The 18,827-nt window shown below is 40.8% G+C and overlaps 1 protein-coding gene across 1 annotated transcript in view; it reads left to right on the top strand.

Annotated features, from left to right (window-relative positions):
* The first annotated feature begins 333 nt into the window (after positions 1 to 333).
* DZANK1 (double zinc ribbon and ankyrin repeat domains 1) overlaps positions 334 to 18,827 on the top strand; it is a 230,236-nt gene continuing 211,742 nt past the window's right edge. The window contains exons 1-2 of the mRNA XM_053711996.1: positions 334 to 436; positions 7,957 to 8,042. Of these exons, the coding sequence (XP_053567971.1) occupies positions 365 to 436; positions 7,957 to 8,042 (158 nt within the window). The 5' untranslated portion in view covers positions 334 to 364. The remainder of the gene's footprint in view (positions 437 to 7,956; positions 8,043 to 18,827) is intronic.

The raw sequence follows: 18,827 nt of genomic DNA, 5'->3' as shown, positions 1-18,827 counted from the left end.
TGGCTAGTTAGGAAAATGTATTTATTGAGCTCTCTTTGTAAAATGTTGCAGGGTCAGTTTCTGAATTCTATAGGATATACTGAAAACTTTCCAGTGTCAGCGTAAAACCCATGATTTTCAGAGTTCAGTTGCAGGAAAATTAATTGCAATGGTATTTTTACCATTTTACTTTTTATGAATATTGTCTTTTTTGAGGTGAATAGGTTTTTCTATTAAACAATGACAATATACCTCCTTGTGCAGTCTTATTGGATAGATTCCACTGTCTCCTCACATTAATGTATTAGGTTTAATCATTTTGTACGTTTTAGATCTTGAAATAGGTGGAAAAAACAGTAGCCGATCTTTCAAGGGACCTCGATTTATGACAAGTCGATTAGGAAAAGCAAGTAAAGCAGATGAACCAACGTCCGCTCCGCTGACCCAGAGGTCACAGGTACAGTCTCCATTTATAGGACTTTATGTTGCTCTTACTTGTGATAAGTTTACTGAGGATAGATTTGCATACAAGACAGCAGATACATCATGGAGATTAATATTTCTATGTTTTAGAACTGTTTTTTTCCAGTAGAAGCAGCTGCCATTAATTTGTATTCATGGAAATACTCCATTCTTTAGCAATCTATGTACACTTTTTTTCCAAAGTAAGTGGCATAGTGTAGCTTATCAATGAGAGCATATCTAGATAGGCTTAGGAGTATGCACGTGTCTTGAACACAGTGTGTATATGATGATATATGGAACTGAGCAAAGGTTTAACAAAAGACACCAAGAGAATGACTTACATCTGATAACAAAAGGGAATTGTTCCTTTATGTTTTATGCATATGAAATAGCTGCCTTTGCTGCAGTTAGCGGCCTTTTAATTACCAAAAAGCAATGACAAAGCCATGCATGTCTGAACAAAGGGGATTCCAGAGAAGCTTTTACAACCATTGTGCCATGACTGTACAACCGGTATGTAAATAATTTCAGTGAGAACACAAAGTTTGTGAAAAAGTTTATTTGATCGCATTTGGCGGTGAAATAGTAGCATGGAATATACCAAAAGGGGCCTAGATCAATACCTTGGGTTGTCTACTTAAAAAATATATGTAGTTTTGACAGGTAAATAAAAAACATGAAAGTCTTTTTACTTCTGTTCTCAAAAGTACTTTGTTCTCTTTATATCCTTTCTTAAAAAGTATAGCTAGGTAGGCTCAGGAGGTGCAACACTCTACAGGGAACTAGCTGGTGATTGATGGCTACGCACAAATGCCTCTTGTCATTGACTCATAGGGCTTCATTTATCAATCAGCGGATGCTGCTTTGGAGGCCCATTCTTTTTGTGCCGTTGCAAAGCGCTAAACTCAGCTGCTCAGGCCACCCACGGCACATTAATTTCCTTCAATAAGGTGAACCAGTAGCCGTGCATGTCAACTGACAGTTTTCTGTATGCACGCACGGCTATTGGTTTAGAGTTGCAGCCGGCACCTCATTGGTAGAAGATCGATGTGCCGTGGGCGGCTGGAGCCGCTGAATTTAGCACTGTGCAATGGCACAAAAAGAGTGAATTTAGCACCCTTTTTTACATATTTGATCACTTAACGTCCACTCGATTTTTAGTGATGGTAAAGTCTAGCGTTTGTTAAATGCTTGGATTTACATCACATTAAGGGGGATACAATTTTACAGTACGCTGTCCCTTTAAGAATAAAGCCATTTTTTGTAAAAACGATCATGAAGAAAATGTTAATTATAAGCAATGAAAGTGACTGATTGCGATCAGCAGCTGCTAACATGCAGATAATTATAAAACGATTGTGATCAATCTTATAGTTACATGCAAGCAATAGTGCCACAGTAAAATGCTTTAACACATTAGAACATTTTCTTTTTGCAATTATTTGTCCCTTTTAATGATATATTCTACAAATAATATATCACTCATATCACTTACAGATTATTAAAAAAAAAATAAAAAAATGAAGCAATCTAATCTAAAATGATACTTTGTTCTTTTCCATAGTGTGAGGAAATTGTAATTACATTTCTCCAACATTGGTTTGTCCGGTCCACGGCGTCATCCTTACTTGTGGGATATTCTCTTCCCCAACAGGAAATGGCAAAGAGTCCCAGCAAAGCTGGCCATATAGTCCCTCCTAGGCTCCGCCCACCCCAGTCATTCTCTTTGCCGTTGCACAGGCAACATCTCCACGGAGATGGTTAAGAGTTTTTTGGTGTTTAAATGTAGTTTTTATTCTTCTATCAAGTGTTTGTTATTTTAAAATAGTGCTGGTATGTACTATTTACTCTGAAACAGAAAAGGATGAAGATTTCTGTTTGTAAGAGGAAGATGATTTTAGCAGACAGTAACTAAAATCGATTGCTGTTTCCACATAGGACTGTTGAGATGAAGTAACTTCAGTTGGGGGAAACAGTTAGCAGACTTTTCTGCTTAAGGTATGACTAGCCATATTTCTAACAAGACTGTGTAATGCTGGAAGGCTGTCATTTCCCCTCATGGGGACCGGTAAGCCATTTTCTTAGTCAAAAAAACAGAATAAAGGGCTTAATATGGGCTAAAAAACTGGTAGACATTTTTATGGGCTAAATCGATTGCTTTATTTGAGCATATTATTCAGATTTAGGCTAACAATTGGCATTTATAATCTTGGGGAACGCTTATAAAACGGCAGGCACTGTGTTAGACACCTTTTTCAGTCAGGGGGCCTTTCTAGTTATAGACTGAGCCTCATTTTCGCGCCATTAATGCGCAGTTGTTTTTTGAGAGCAGGGCATGCAGATGCATGTGTGAGGATCTAAAAATCACTGAAAAAGCTTCTAGAAGGCGTCATTTGGTATCGTATTCCCCTCAGGGCTTGGTTGGGTCTTAGCAAAGACTATAGCTGGGACTGTATAGGGGTTAAATTTAAAAACGGCTCCGGTTCCGTTATTTTAAGGGTTAAAGCTCTGAAATTTGGTGTGCAATACTTTTAAGGCTTTAAGACACTGTGGTGAAATTTTTGAACGATTCCTTCATACTTTTTCACATATTCAGTAATAAAGTGTTTTCTGTTTGAAATTTAAAGTGACAGTAACGGTTTTATTTTAAAACGTTTTTTGTGCTTTGTTGACAAGTTTAAGCCTGTTTAACATGTCTGTACCTTCAGATAAGCTATGTTCTATATGTATGAAAGCCAATGTGTCTCCCCATTTAAATTTATGTGATAATTGTGCCATAGCGTCCAAACAAAGTAAGGACAGTACTGCCACAGATAATGATATTGCCCAAGATGATTCCTCAAATGAGGGGAGTAAACATGATACTACATCATCTCCTACTGTGTCTACACCAGTTTTGCCCATGCAGGAGGCCCCTAGTACATCTAGTGCGCCAATACTTATTACCATGCAACAATTAACGGCTGTAATGGATAACTCCATAGCAAAACTTTTATCCAAAATGCCTACTTATCAGAGAAAGCGCGATTGCTCTGTTTTAAACACTGAAGAGCAAGAGGGCGCTGATGATAATTGTTCTGTCATACCCTCACACCAATCTGAAGGGGCCATGAGGGAGGTTTTGTCTGATGGAGAAATTTCAGATTCAGGTAAAATTTCTCATCAAGCTGAACCTGATGTTGTGACATTTAAATTTAAATTAGAACATCTCCGTGCACTACTTAAGGAGGTGTTATCTACTCTGGATGATTGTGACAATTTGGTCATTCCAGAGAAATTATGCAAGATGGACAGGTTCCTAGAGGTTCCGGTGCCCCCCGACGCTTTTCCTATACCCAAGCGGGTGGCGGACATAGTAAATAAGGAGTGGGAAAAGCCCGGCATACCTTTTGTTCCCCCCCCCTATATTTAAGAAATTATTTCCTATGGTCGACCCCAGAAAGGACTTATGGCAGACAGTCCCCAAGGTCGAGGGGGCAGTTTCTACTCTAAACAAACGCACTACTATTCCTATCGAAGATAGTTGTGCTTTCAAAGATCCTATGGATAAAAAATTGGAAGGTTTGCTTAAAAAGATTTTTGTACAGCAAGGCTACCTTCTACAACCAATTTCATGCATTGTTCCTGTCAGCGTGGTTCTGGTTCGAGGAACTAGAAAAGTCGCTCAGTAGAGAAACTCCATATGAGGAGGTTATGGACAGAGTTCACGCACTTAAATTGGCTAACTCTTTTATTTTAGATGCCGCTTTGCAATTAGCCAGATTAGCGGCGAAAAATTCAGGGTTTGCTATCGTGGCGCGCAGAGCGCTTTGGCTAAAGTCTTGGTCAGCGGATGTGTCATCCAAGACAAAATTGCTTAACATCCCTTTCAAAGGTGAAACTTTATTTGGACCAGAATTGAAAGAGATTATTTCAGACATCACTGGGGGAAAGGGCCACGCCCTTCCACAGGATAGGTCTTTTAAGGCTAAAAATAAGCCTAATTTTCGTCCCTTTCGCAGAAACGGACCAGCCTCTAATTCTGCATCCTCTAAGCAAGAGGGTAATGCCTCACAACCCAAACCAGCCTGGAAACCAATGCAAGGCTGGAACAAGGGTAAGCAGGCCAAGAAGCCTGCCACTGCTAACAAAACAGCATGAAGGAGTAGCCCCCGATCCGGGACCGGATCTGGTGGGGGGCAGACTCTCTCTCTTTGCTCGGCTTGGGCAAGAGATGTTCAGGATCCTTGGGCGCTAGAAATAGTTTCTCAAGGTTATCTCCTGGAATTCAAGGAACTACCCCCAAGGGGAAGGTTCCACAAGTCTCACTTATCCTCAAACCAAATAAAGAGACAGGCATTCTTACATTGTGTAGAAGACCTGTTAAAGATGGGAGTGATACACCCAGTTCCAATAAAGGAACAAGGAATGGGATTTTATTCCAATCTGTTCGTAGTTCCCAAAAAAGAGGGAACGTTCAGACCAATTTTGGATTTGAAGATCCTAAACAAATTTCTCAGGGTACCATCGTTCAAAATGGAAACTATTCGAACGATTCTACCCACCATCCAGGAAAGTCAATTTATGACTACCGTGGATCTAAAGGATGCGTACCTACATATTCCTATCCACAAAGAACATCATCAGTTCCTAAGGTTCGCTTTTCTGGACAAACATTACCAGTTTGTGGCCCTCCCATTCGGATTAGCCACTGCTCCAAGGATTTTCACAAAGGTGCTAGGGTCCCTTCTAGCGGTTCTAAGACCAAGGGGCATTGCAGTAGTACCTTACTTGGACGACATTCTAATACAAGCGTCGTCCCTGTCAAAAGCAAAGGCTCATACGGACATCGTTCTAGCCTTTCTCAGATCTCACGGATGGAAGGTGAACAAAGAAAAAAGTTCTCTGTCCCCGTCAACAAGAGTTCCCTTCTTGGGAACAATAATAGATTCCTTAGAAATGAGGATTTTTCTGACAGAGGTCAGAAAATCAAAACTTCTAAGCTCTTGTCAAGTGCTTCACTCTGTTCCTCGTCCTTCCATAGCGCAGTGCATGGAAGTAGTAGGATTGATGGTTGCAACAATGGACATAGTTCCTTTTGCACTAATTCATCTAAGACCATTACAACTGTGCATGCTCAAACAGTGGAATGGGGATTATACAGACTTGTCTCCAATGATTCAAGTAGATCAAAAGACCAGAGATTCACTCCGTTGGTGGCTGACCCTGGACCATCTGTCCCAGGGAATGAGCTTCCGCAGACCAGAGTGGGTCATTGTCACGACCGACGCCAGTCTAGTGGGCTGGGGCGCGGTCTGGGAATCCCTGAAAGCTCAGGGTCTATGGTCTCGGGAAGAGTCTCTTCTCCCGATAAACATTCTGGAACTGAGAGCGATATTCAATGCTCTCAGAGCTTGGCCTCAACTAGCAAAGGCCAAATTCATAAGGTTCCAATCAGACAACATGACGACCGTTGCATATATCAATCATCAGGGGGGAACAAAGAGTTCCCTGGTGATGAAAGAAGTGACCAAAATAATTCAATGGGCGGAGGATCACTCCTGCCACTTGTCTGCGATCCACATCCCAGGAGTGGAAAATTGGGAAGCGGATTTTCTGAGTCGTCAGACATTCCATCCGGGGGAGTGGGAACTCCATCCGGAAATCTTTGCCCAAATAACTCAATTATGGGGCATTCCAGACATGGATCTGATGGCGTCTCGTCAGAACTTCAAGGTTCCTTGCTACGGGTCCAGATCCAGGGATCCCAAGGTGACTCTAGTAGATGCACTAGTAGCACCTTGGACCTTCAACCTAGCTTATGTATTCCCACCGTTTCCTCTCATTCCCAGGCTGGTAGCCAGGATCAATCAGGAGAGGGCCTCGGTGATCTTGATAGCTCCTGCGTGGCCACGCAGGACTTGGTATGCAGACCTGGTGAATATGTCATCGGCTCCACCATGGAAGCTACCTTTGAGACAGGACCTTCTTGTTCAGGGTCCATTCGAACATCCAAATCTGGTCTCCCTCCAACTGACGGCTTGGAGATTGAACGCTTGATTCTATCAAAGCGTGGGTTTTCAGATTCTGTTATAGATACTCTGGTTCAGGCCAGAAAGCCTGTAACTAGAAAAATTTACCATAAAATATGGAAAAAATATATCTGTTGGTGTGAATCCAAAGGATTCCCATGGAATAAGATAAAAATTCCTAAGATTCTCTCCTTTCTACAAGAAGGTTTGGAGAAAGGATTATCTACAAGTTCTCTAAAGGGACAGATCTCTGCTTTATCTGTCTTACTACACAAAAGACTGGCAGCTGTGCCAGATGTTCAAGCTTTTGTTCAGGCTCTGGTTAGGATCAAGCCTGTTTACAGACCTTTGACTCTTCCCTGGAGTCTAAATCTAGTTCTTTCAGTTCTTCAAGGGGTTCCGTTTGAACCTTTACATTCCATAGATATTAAGTTACTATCTTGGAAAGTTTTGTTTTTAGTTGCAATTTCTTCTGCTAGAAGAGTTTCAGAGTTATCTGCTCTGCAGTGTTCTCCGCCCTATCTGGTGTTCCATGCAGATAAGGTGGTTTTGCGTACTAAGCCTGGTTTTCTTCCTAAGGTTGTTTCTAACAAGAATATTAACCAGGAGATAGTTGTACCTTCTTTGTGTCCGAATCCAGTTTCAAAGAAGGAACGTTTGTTACACAATTTGGACGTTGTCCGTGCTCTAAAGTTCTATTTAGAGGCTACTAAAGATTTCAGACAAACATCTTCCTTGTTTGTTGTTTATTCTGGTAAAAGGAGAGGTCAAAAAGCGACTTCTACCTCTCTTTCCTTTTGGCTTAAAAGTATTATCCGATTGGCTTATGAGACTGCCGGACGGCAACCTCCTGAAAAAATCACAGCTCACTCCACTAGGGCTGTGGCTTCCACATGGGCCTTCAAGAACGAGGCTTCTGTTGACCAGATATGTAAGGCAGCGACTTGGTCTTCGCTGCACACTTTTGCCAAATTTTACAAATTTGATACTTTTGCTTCTTCGGAGGCTATTTTTGGGAGAAAGGTTTTGCAAGCTTTGGTGCCTTCCGTTTAGGTAACCTGATTTGCTCCCTCCCTTCATCCGTGTCCTAAAGCTTTGGTATTGGTTCCCACAAGTAAGGATGACGCCGTGGACCGGACACACCAATGTTGGAGAAAACAGAATTTATGCTTACCTGATAAATTACTTTCTCCAACGGTGTGTCCGGTCCATGGCCCGCCCTGGTTTTTTAATCAGGTCTGATGAGTTATTTTCTCTAACTACAGTCACCACGGTACCATATGGTTTCTCCTATATATATTTCCTCCTGTCCGTCGGTCGAATGACTGGGGTGGGCGGAGCCTAGGAGGGACTATATGGCCAGCTTTGCTGGGACTCTTTGCCATTTCCTGTTGGGGAAGAGAATATCCCACAAGTAAGGATGACGCCGTGGACCGGACACACCGTTGGAGAAAGTAATTTATCAGGTAAGCATAAATTCTGTTTTCTATTTGTTTTTCAGATGAATGGCATTGTAGAACCGTCTGTAAGAAAGAGTCTTACAAGTACTCAGACAATGAGAATCCAGAGAGAAACTGATTTCCTCAAGTAAGTGGCTACATCGTATAATAGTTCTGATCAATTTTCCCTAGGGATAGATAACGAGTGGCGCACTAACAGTTGCGCACGAGCATTAAGGTTTTTTGCAGGTTTTTGCATGTTAGAAGAAGCACGCGTATTACAAGTTGAAAGTTGCACAAAACGCATCAAAATACATTACAAAGTACAGCGACACTCATAATAACACCATCTAATAAAATTATTTAAAAATAAAATTGCACAAAAATGTTATAAGGGCTCAAAGATATGAGGTCTCAGGTGTTACAAATCAAAGTAAGAAATTGGGTAATCCTAGCATTACCCGGGTAAACCTGACATTACCCAAGCGGCTGTGGGTAAAGCCTGATGTAACCTGATAAATCTTCTTAGAGTGCATCAAGTTACTGCATCAAACATATATACGATGCACTGTAATTCATACATTTTCACTATCTTTTTTGCCTCCACCTTGGGGGTTCAAGGGGGCAAAGGCCCCCTTGTAAATCTCATTCCCCAAGGTTCACGTGGGGTGGATGCTAGAGAATCGGCGGGGCGCCTTCCTTAAACCCCCCAGGCAGAGGCAAAAAAGTTGGGTACATGGGGGAATTACATTACATCAGGCTTGGGTAATGTCAGGTTTACCCGGAGAATCCTAGGATTACCCAGATTTCTGACTTTTTCCACTTTTCGCTTTCCATTGAAGTCTATGGGGGAATACGTTAACACGGTCACGATATTCTAACTTCGACTTTTTGTGCGCATCAGGTTAGCACTCAAGCAAAAACATTTTACTTTCAACTTGTAATATGTGCAGGTAACCGGCGTGCGCAAAAATCTTACTTCTAGTGGAGTTAGTGCGGGAGCAAAAAATATCGCTCCACTCATAATCTAGCCCATAATTGGGCCTGTGAGAATAACCAGAATTTACATTATAAATGAACTAATCACTATGTATGTGCAAACAAGATTTGAAAGGTATCTAGCAAATAGCATATCACTTTTTCTACTGCCACACAGGCCTTTAGAGCGAGATTTATCAAGCTCAAGGAGAATTCTCCAGGTAATTCTCCTATAGTTTCTCCTCAGCTCGCTTTTAGAGAAGCGCATTTGTGCTCTCAAATTTATTTTATTCTCCATAGGCGAGCTGAGGAAATGTAAATATAAATTTCTTCAGTTGGATTAGTATTTGCGCTTATTTATCAATGAAGATAACCAACTATTCTCCATGTAAGTCGTATGTAACCCAGTACTATGGGCTCAATTTATGAAGTCATTCTCCATCTTTGACTGCAGGTTCTCACAAGAGAACCTGCAGCCATGATTCTTTACCCTCTTCTCTAACTCTTAGGTGGAGAATTTCAATCTCCCCGGTCTCATCCAATCGGGGAGATTGAGAGCTCCTGCCCAGGCATGATTGGCTGTTAGCGGGCAGGGGGCAAAATAGCGCTTGCGTGCGATGTTAAATTCCGGCAGTGAATTGCTGCCTGCCAGAGGAGAGCTGGGGTGGACAGGGGCGAATATGTACATCCCTGTCCGCCCTTGACTGATAAGTCAAGCCCTATGTAGCAATATTTATACAGCCCCACTAGTAGCTTTGTTAACGCCCATCTTCAGAAAACTGTCATGGAAGAAAATAATTTTTGCTCCCCAATAGATATTATTTTTGCGCACTTTTATATATTATTTTTGCGCTCCAATATACATTATTATTGTACTTCTTTATATATTATTTTTTAACCTTGCTGAGACTTTTTTTCTAACATATAGAAGAAAAGAAATGATAAATTTATAACTAGTCGAATTAATGAGGTGTACAATAGGAAATACAACTAAAACAATATAACAATTTAACCTTGTTTTGGCACATCAAGAAGAACAGGAACAGAGTAGGAAAATTTTGCAGTTGATACTGCCCAACTTTAGTCACATTATTGAATGATAAATAGGGGAATTTGTGTGCACATTGTTAGGGTAAATATAGGAGAATAGCAATGATAAATCTTGTCCTTTTTATATTAATCCATTGGCAGTCCACTACAGCCTATAATTAACCTCTTAAGGACATATGACGGAATTTTTCTGTCATAAAACCATTGAGCAAAGTGAAAGCTGTGTCCTTAAAGGGTTAATTTGATTATTTGTTGTAGGTCTGTCATTTGTCCTAATCTTTGTATAAGTATTTGTGGTCCTAGCTAGGTAATATTATGTGATGTGATATCTGTCTTAGGCTTTGCTATTCCCTAGACTCCCTCAAGTACTTAAAGGGACATTAACCCACATTTTTTCTTTAATGATTCAGATGGAGCATGCAATTTTAAGCAATTTCTAATTTACTCCTATTATCATATTATATTATCTAAGCTAAGGAGCCAGCAAATTTTTAGTTCAGACCCTGGATAGCACTTGTTTATTGGTGCTGTCCTATCAGCAAGGACAACCCAGGTTGTGAACCAAAAATGGGCCGGCTTCTAAACTTACATTCTTGCTTTTCAAATAAGATAGCAAAAGAATGAAGAAAAATGTATAATAGAAGAATAATTAGAAAGTTGCTTAAAATTGCATGCTCTATTTGAATCATGAAAGAAAAAATTTGGGTTCAGTGTCCCTTTAAAGGGACATTAAACACTAAGGGCCAGATTACAAGTTGAGCCCAAAATATTGCTTTCATGAAAGTGATATTTGCACTCCACTGAGTAATACCAACCGACGCTAATGTGCGCTGGTATTACAAGTTAAGCGCAATTGCATGGAAGCTTTGTGCTCTCAAGAGCCTTGTTCTAAGGCTGTCTGACACGGCACAGAACCTAAGCGCAGCAAAGGGGGTAAGTAGGGCAGCGATGGCCAACGATTTTAAATATATATGTGAATGAATGTATACAAATATATTTGTGTGTTAATATGTGTTTATACACATATTAACAAATAAATATATATGTATATAAGTATATATATATATATATATATATATATATATTTACAGGGAACACACAGTTCCCATAGACTGCAATGTGAAGTTACTTTTCAGTGCCATTCTTCTTCTAGCACCCCAGACCTGCCACTTTTAACCCCTCTATTTTGGGGGCATTTGGGGCACTTTTAGAAAATGAACCTAAGCTCTGATCTCTGGTAAACTTTCTGAGTGCCACTTGTAATGGCTTTTTTTTAATGGCAAGCCTGCAAACAGGCAAATTTTCCCATTTGCGATTGTACGATAAATTAGCACTCCACTTGTAATCTTTTCATGTACCTTCCTTTATTCCCTTTATTGGGTGCTACCATTTTGAAACTTAGGTTACATTGCAGGTATCTGATGGAGAGTTGCTGCATATATGCAATCACACTAGCACTTGAAAGTAGTGAACAGAGGCGGCTCTTCAGCTAGAGAGGCCTTATGCAGGGCTCAAATATGAGGCCCCTGAACACAAAACAAAAAATAAAAAATGAACCAAATGAATCTGAATATGAATTGCTCTGGATTTTGCTGAGAGTAGAGCAAAAAGGTAGAAAGAGAGAAAATGAAGAGTGAACAGAGAGGGTAAAGTAAGGAGGAATCAAGAGGTGAGGTAGATTGGAGATTTGGGAAAGAATAAGATTTTAGAGCGAGAGAAAAGAGAGAGAAGAAAAGAGTGGGGAGAGGCGGGAGCAAGTGTAAAGGGAGCTAGAGAAGGAGAGAAGAAGAGAGTGGGGAGAGGCGGGAGCAAGTGTAAAGGGAGCTAGAGAAGGAGAGAAGAAGAGAGTGGGGAGAGGCATGAGCAAGTGTAAAGGGAGCTAGAGAAGGAGAGAAGAAGAGAGTGGGGAGAGGCGGGAGCAAGTGTAAAGGGAGCTAGAGAAGGAGAGAAGAAGAGAGTGGGGAGAGGCGGGAGCAAGTGTAAAGGGAGCTAGAGAAGGAGAGAAGAAGAGAGTGGGGAGAGGCGGGAGCAAATGTAAAGGGAGCTAGAGAAGGAGAGAAGAAGAGAGTGGGGAGAGGCGGGAGAGGCGGGAGCAAGTGTAAAGGGAGCTAGAGAAGGAGAGAAGAAGAGAGTGGGGAGAGGCATGAGCAAGTGTAAAGGGAGCTAGAGAAGAAGAGAGTGGGGAGAGGCGGGAGCAAGTGTAAAGGGAGCTAGAGAAGGAGAGAAGAAGAGAGTGGGGAGAGGCGGGAGCAAATGTAAAGGGAGCTAGAGAAGGAGAGAAGAAGAGAGTGGGGAGAGGCGGGAGCAAGTGTAAAGGGAGCTAGAGAAGGAGAGAAGAAGAGAGTGGGGAGAGGCGGGAGCAAGTGTAAAGGGAGCTAAAGAAGGAGAGAAGAAGAGAGTGGGGAGAGGCATGAGCAAGTGTAAAGGGAGCTAGAGAAGGAGAGAAGAAGAGAGTGGGGAGAGGCGGGAGCAAGTGTAAAGGGAGCTAGAGAAGGAGAGAAGAAGAGAGTGGGGAGAGGCGGGAGCAAGTGTAAAGGGAGCTAGAGAAGGAGAGAAGAAGAGAGTGGGGAGAGGCGGGAGCAAGTGTAAAGGGAGCTAGAGAAGGAGAGAAGAAGAGAGTGGGGAGAGGCGGGAGCAAGTGTAAAGGGAGCTAGAGAAGGAGAGAAGAAGAGAGTGGGGAGAGTCGGGAGCAAGTGTAAAGGGAGCTAGAGAAGGAGAGAAGAAGAGAGTGGGGAGAGGCGGGAGCAAGTGTAAAGGGAGCTAGAGAAGGAGAGAAGAAGAGAGTGGGGAGAGGCGGGAGCAAGTGTAAAGGGAGCTAGAGAAGGAGAGAAGAAGAGAGTGGGGAGAGGCGGGAGCAAATGTAAAGGGAGCTAGAGAAGGAGAGAAGAAGAGAGTGGGGAGAGGCGGGAGAGGCGGGAGCAAGTGTAAAGGGAGCTAGAGAAGGAGAGAAGAAGAGAGTGGGGAGAGGCATGAGCAAGTGTAAAGGGAGCTAGAGAAGAAGAGAGTGGGGAGAGGCGGGAGAGGCAGGAGCAAGTGTAAAGGGAGCTAGAGAAGGAGAGAAGAAGAGAGTGGGGAGAGGCGGGAGCAAGTGTAAAGGGAGCTAGAGAAGAAGAGAGTGGGGAGAGGCGGGAGCAAGTGTAAAGGGAGCTAGAGAAGAAGAGAGTGGGGAGAGGCGGGAGCAAGTGTAAAGGGAGCTAGAGAAGGAGAGAAGAAGAGAGTGGGGAGAGGCATGAGCAAGTGTAAAGGGAGCTAGAGAAGGAGAGAAGAAGAGAGTGGGGAGAGGCGGGAGCAAGTGTAAAGGGAGCTAGAGAAGGAGAGAAGAAGAGAGTGGGGAGAGGCGGGAGCAAGTGTAAAGGGAGCTAGAGAAGGAGAGAAGAAGAGAGTGGGGAGAGGCGGGAGCAAGTGTAAAGGGAGCTAGAGAAGGAGAGAAGAAGAGAGTGGGGAGAGGCGGGAGCAAGTGTAAAGGGAGCTAGAGAAGGAGAGAAGAGAGTGGGGAGAGGCGGGAGCAAGTGTAAAGGGAGCTAGAGAAGGAGAGAAGAAGAGAGTGGGGAGAGGCATGAGCAAGTGTAAAGGGAGCTAGGAAGGAGAGAAGAAGAGAGTGGGGAGAGGCGGGAGCAAGTGTAAAGGGAGCTAGAGAAGGAGAGAAGAAGAGAGTGGGGAGAGGCGGGAGCAAGTGTAAAGGGAGCTAGAGAAGGAGAGAAGAAGAGAGTGGGGAGAGGCGGGAGCAAGTGTAAAGGGAGCTAGAGAAGGAGAGAAGAAGAGAGTGGGGAGAGGCGGGAGCAAGTGTAAAGGGAGCTAGAGAAGGAGAGAAGAGAGTGGGGAGAGGCGGGAGCAAGTGTAAAGGGAGCTAGAGAAGGAGAGAAGAGAGTGGGGAGAGGCGGGAGCAAGAGTAAAGGGAGCTAGAGAAGGAGAGAAGAGAGTGGGGAGAGGCGGGAGCAAGTGTAAAGGGAGCTAGAGAAGGAGAGAAGAGAGTGGGGAGAGGCGGGAGCAAGTGTAAAGGGAGCTAGAGAAGGAGAGAAGAAGAGAGTGGGGAGAGGCGGGAGCAAGTGTAAAGGGAGCTAGAGAAGGAGAGAAGAAGAGAGTGGGGAGAGGCGGGAGCAAGTGTAAAGGGAGCTAGAGAAGGAGAGAAGAGAGTGGGGAGAGGCGGGAGCAAGTGTAAAGGGAGCTAGAGAAGGAGAGAAGAGAGTGGGGAGAGGCGGGAGCAAGTGTAAAGGGAGCTAGAGAAGGAGAGAAGAGAGTGGGGAGAGGCGGGAGCAAGTGTAAAGGGAGCTAGAGAAGGAGAGAAGAAGAGAGTGGGGAGAGGCGGGAGCAAGTGTAAAGGGAGCTAGAGAAGGAGAGAAGAAGAGAGTGGGGAGAGGCGGGAGCAAATGTAAAGGGAGCTAGAGAAGGAGAGAAGAAGAGAGTGGGGAGAGGCGGGAGCAAGTGTAAAGGGAGCTAGAGAAGGAGAGAAGAAGAGAGTGGGGAGAGGCGGGAGCAAATGTAAAGCATATTTTTATTGCAGTGCTTTTGTCTACAGGCATTAGTTGTGCAGTAATATGTCTCACAGCAACTAAAATGCCTTAAAACAAATGTTGCTATTATTCTGAGGCATTAAAGGGACACGAAACCTAACATTTTTCTTTTTCTTATTTTTCATGATCCCAATAGAGCATGCAATTTTAAACAACTTTCCAATTTACTTCTTTTATCCAATTTGCTTCGTTTTCTTGGTATCCTTTTTTGAAGCAGCAGCTATGCACTACTGGGAGCTATCTGAAGAAATTTATTGAAACAATGAAAAGAGGCATTTTTGTGCAGCCACCTATCAGCAGCTAGCTCCCTGTAAAGCTTTGCTGCTCCAGAGCCTACCTAGATATGCTTTTCAACTAAGGATACCAAGAGAATGAAGCGATTTAGATAAAAAAAATGCAAATTGGAAAGTTGTTTAAAATGACATGCTCTGCCTGAATAAAGAAAGGAAATTTTGGGGTTGCATGTGCCTTTTACCCAAGTATCCTGTTTTCATTCAGCTGTTCCTGTTTCTACTTTCCAACTCTTTTTCCCCACAGTTACTCATCATTTTTGTTTTCTTATTCCTTATACCTCATCTCTCCAGAGTAGGGTTGCCACCAAGCCAGAGTTTTACCGGCATAGACAGTATTTCTAAGGGTTCAGGTCAATGTAGTAACTATAGAATAAATATAAAAATAAAGGACCTATTATGGTGAAACTTATTCTAAGTTTGCTGGGATACGATTTTAAGCAACTAATTATTTAAAGGGATAGGTCAAAATTAAATGAAAATGAATTTATTTCAATTTTTGAGAGAAGCATTTTTGCAATATAATTCCATTGGCAACAAAAATGTTTCAGCGGCATATGCACATATGCTATGTGTGACTAGAGTATCTGGAGTAGATAGCTGGTGGTGTTGCATATGGTGTCATAGAAGAGTTAATTTGTGTCAGACTATCTGAGAAGGTGTGTTGTTTAAATACTGGTGCTTGGGCCCTCAGCGCATATGTGCGTATGCCTCTGAAAAACAGTAATCAGTTTTACTAAACACATTTTTGTTAACGGAATTATATCACAAAAAAAAAATCAAATTTAAAATGCACCCATGCTCATTTCAGTTTTGACCTTTAATCAGTCCTGTCAGATTCAGTATCTACATTATGCTGTATAATTATTTATGTAAATGTATGCTTATTAACATGGGTATTAGCAATGGTGGTGCCCTTACTCAAGATACAGATTTATAGTCCACAATCTTTCTTTTTGCATATTTAACTCTTATTTTTTCCTTACACAATTGCTTCTGATAACAGTTACATGATTTAAAGGTAGGTTTCATAATTATCTGAAAGAAAAATGACGATAATAATTTTCATGTAGTTGCAAAATGTTCTATTTCATTAAAGGGACACTGAACCCAAATTTTTTCTTTCGTGATTCAGATAGAGCATGACATTTTAAGCAACTTTTTAATTTACTCCTATTATCAAATTTTCTTCATTCTCTTGGTATCTTTATTTGAAATGCAAGAATGTAAGTTTAGATGCCAGCCCATTTTTGGTGAACAACCTTGGTTGTTCTTGCTGATTGGTGGATAAATTAATCCACCAATAAAAAAGTGCTGTCCAGAGTTCTGAACAAAAAAAACAGCTTAGATGCCTTCGTTTTCAAATAAAGATAGCAAGAGAACGAAGAAAAATTGATAATAGGAGTAAATTAGAAAGTTGCTTAAAATTGCCTGCTCTATCTTAATCACGAAAGAAAAAATTTGGGTTCAGTGTCCCTTTAACATTTTGTTTTAAATAAATATATATATATATATATATCGACAATTAAGAACTGCTTAGGAGCATGCACATATCTTTATCACTCTATGGCTGCAGCGTTTGCAATAATGTATAACACTACTACAAACATTTGTGAACATTTGTCAATAGAAATAAATTGAAAAGTTAAATAAAATCTCATGTTCTATCAACACCAATTTTGACTTTACTTGCAATTGTGCAAATTTGTCAATAGGAATAAATTGGAAAGGTTTTTTTTTTTTTACTTTACTGTCCCTTTAATAATATAAACAACAGAGATTAAGTTTCCAGCGCCTAAAATGACTAATATACCTGCTTCACTATAAGGAAGATCCCCTATCAGATCTGGTGGGTAGTTATTATGAGAAGTGTATATAGGAGCGCCTACAGGCTAAGGTATATCACAGGGCTAAAAATAGGTCAAAGAATGGTAGAAGAAACAGCTAGAGTAGTAAAACAATCCTGACCAAATACTCCATATGAAATCGTTTTAATCAATAGGGTAATACACAATTATCTAATGTATACCGATGATACTTCAAAATGTGGACAGATGAAATAAAATACAATAAAATTACAATTGCAATAAAAATATAATTATAATAGAGCACACTAGTAAAATACTCAATACAATATAGATATGAAATCTAAAAATATCTGAGCTTGTGGGCTACAGATTGGGATACATTATTTCCACAAAAGAATAGTAATGATCCTTAGAGGACCATACTGGTTAAAAATATAAAAAACCTTATTGGCAAATTTTTATTAAATGCAACTAAATCCACAGATAGTCTAGTTGAGGTTGGTACAATATTAAAAGTTATATCTATTATTAAACCATAAAAAGAAATAATATCTATTTGGTGAACCAGTGAATAAAACACTCAAAATTGTGTCCAATATATCAAGAAAACAAAATAAAACAAAAATCATACAAAAAAATCACAATATGCAAAAAGACAGTGCTTAAGCCACTAAATTATATATAGAAGCCCGCTTCCAAAATGGCTCCGTAAGCACCGGAAATAGTTTACCCGGAAGTACGCATAATAGAGACTTCCGGTCTTACGACAACCGGAAGTGCGGATGTTATGACATCCGGTTTAGCGGAAAATAGCCTTGAAGATCTGGCAGGAAATCCGGCTCCATCCGACCTCTTTTGGCGCCAATATTTCAAAGGAACAACCCCTAACCACACTATATAAGGTTAGTGTACACTTAGCCTCACTATGTCTTGAAAAAGGTTCTTCAGAGGACCGAAACGCGTAGACGAATATCGACACACGATTTGTGAGGCTTACCATATTTCCAGGATATAACCTAATGGGGTAAGTTTATTTACCGATAATCTGAAACCCCATAGGCTTTTTTGTTTAGTGCACTTTGTTTTCTTTTTCAGGATTATTTTATACAGTATTTGCTTGGATTGCTACATTCCCAGGATTATTGGCCATTTCGGACCCTATCGAGGGACATCAAAAGACTTTGGACTTTAACTTGACTTTTATTCATTCTATCCAATACGTATATTTGTTTGTTAAGTTTTGTGTTTTAACCCCTTTGCACTTCACATTTTTGAAATGTACCCCCACAATAACATTTAGGATATTTTAGGGGCAATTTTATCGCACTAGGCACTTTAGTCAGTGATTTGTTTTATTTTTGGTGTTTTGCATTACCGCTAGGGAAGCGGATAAGTGACACTAGAACATACCGGTATTGTTCGAATTTAGGATAGGACACGTAGAGTATATTTTGTTAGGATTTATCTTTTGTTAGGATTCACAAGATTTGATTAAGCACTGTCTTTTTGCATATTGTGATTTTTTTGTATGATTTTTGTTTTATTTTGTTTTCTTGATACATTGGACACAATTTTGAGTGTTTTATTCACTGGTTCACCAAATAGATATTATTTATTTTTATGGTTTAATAATAGATATAACTTTTAATATTGTACCAACCTCAACTAGACTATCTGTGGATTTAGTTGCATTTAATAAAAATTTGCCAATAAGGTTTTTTATATTTTTAACCAGTATGGTCCTCTTGTGAATCCTAACAAAAGATAAATCCTAACAAAATATACTCTACGTGTCCTATCCTAAATTCGAACAATACCGGTATGTTCTAGTGTCACTTATCCGCTTCCCTAGCGGTAATGCAAAACACCAAAAATAAAACAAATCACTGACTAAAGTGCCTAGTGCGATAAAATTGCCCCTAAAATATCCTAAATGTTATTGTGGGGGTACATTTCAAAAATGTGAAGTGCAAAGGGGTTAAAACACAAAACTTAACAAACAAATATACGTATTGGATAGAATGAATAAAAGTCAAGTTAAAGTCCAAAGTCTTTTGATGTCCCTCGATAGGGTCCGAAATGGCCAATAATCCTGGGAATGTAGCAATCCAAGCAAATACTGTATAAAATAATCCTGAAAAAGAAAACAAAGGGCACTAAACAAAAAAGCCTATGGGGTTTCAGATTATCGGTAAATAAACTTACCCCATTAGGTTATATCCTGGAAATATGGTAAGCCTCACAAATCGTGTGTCGATATTCGTCTACGCGTTTCGGTCCTCTGAAGAACCTTTTT

This window comes from Bombina bombina, chromosome 4, assembly GCF_027579735.1.
Source record: "Bombina bombina isolate aBomBom1 chromosome 4, aBomBom1.pri, whole genome shotgun sequence".
In the NCBI taxonomy this organism is placed as follows: Eukaryota; Metazoa; Chordata; class Amphibia; order Anura; family Bombinatoridae; genus Bombina; species Bombina bombina.
This window is presented reverse-complemented; position numbering and strand designations above follow the sequence as displayed.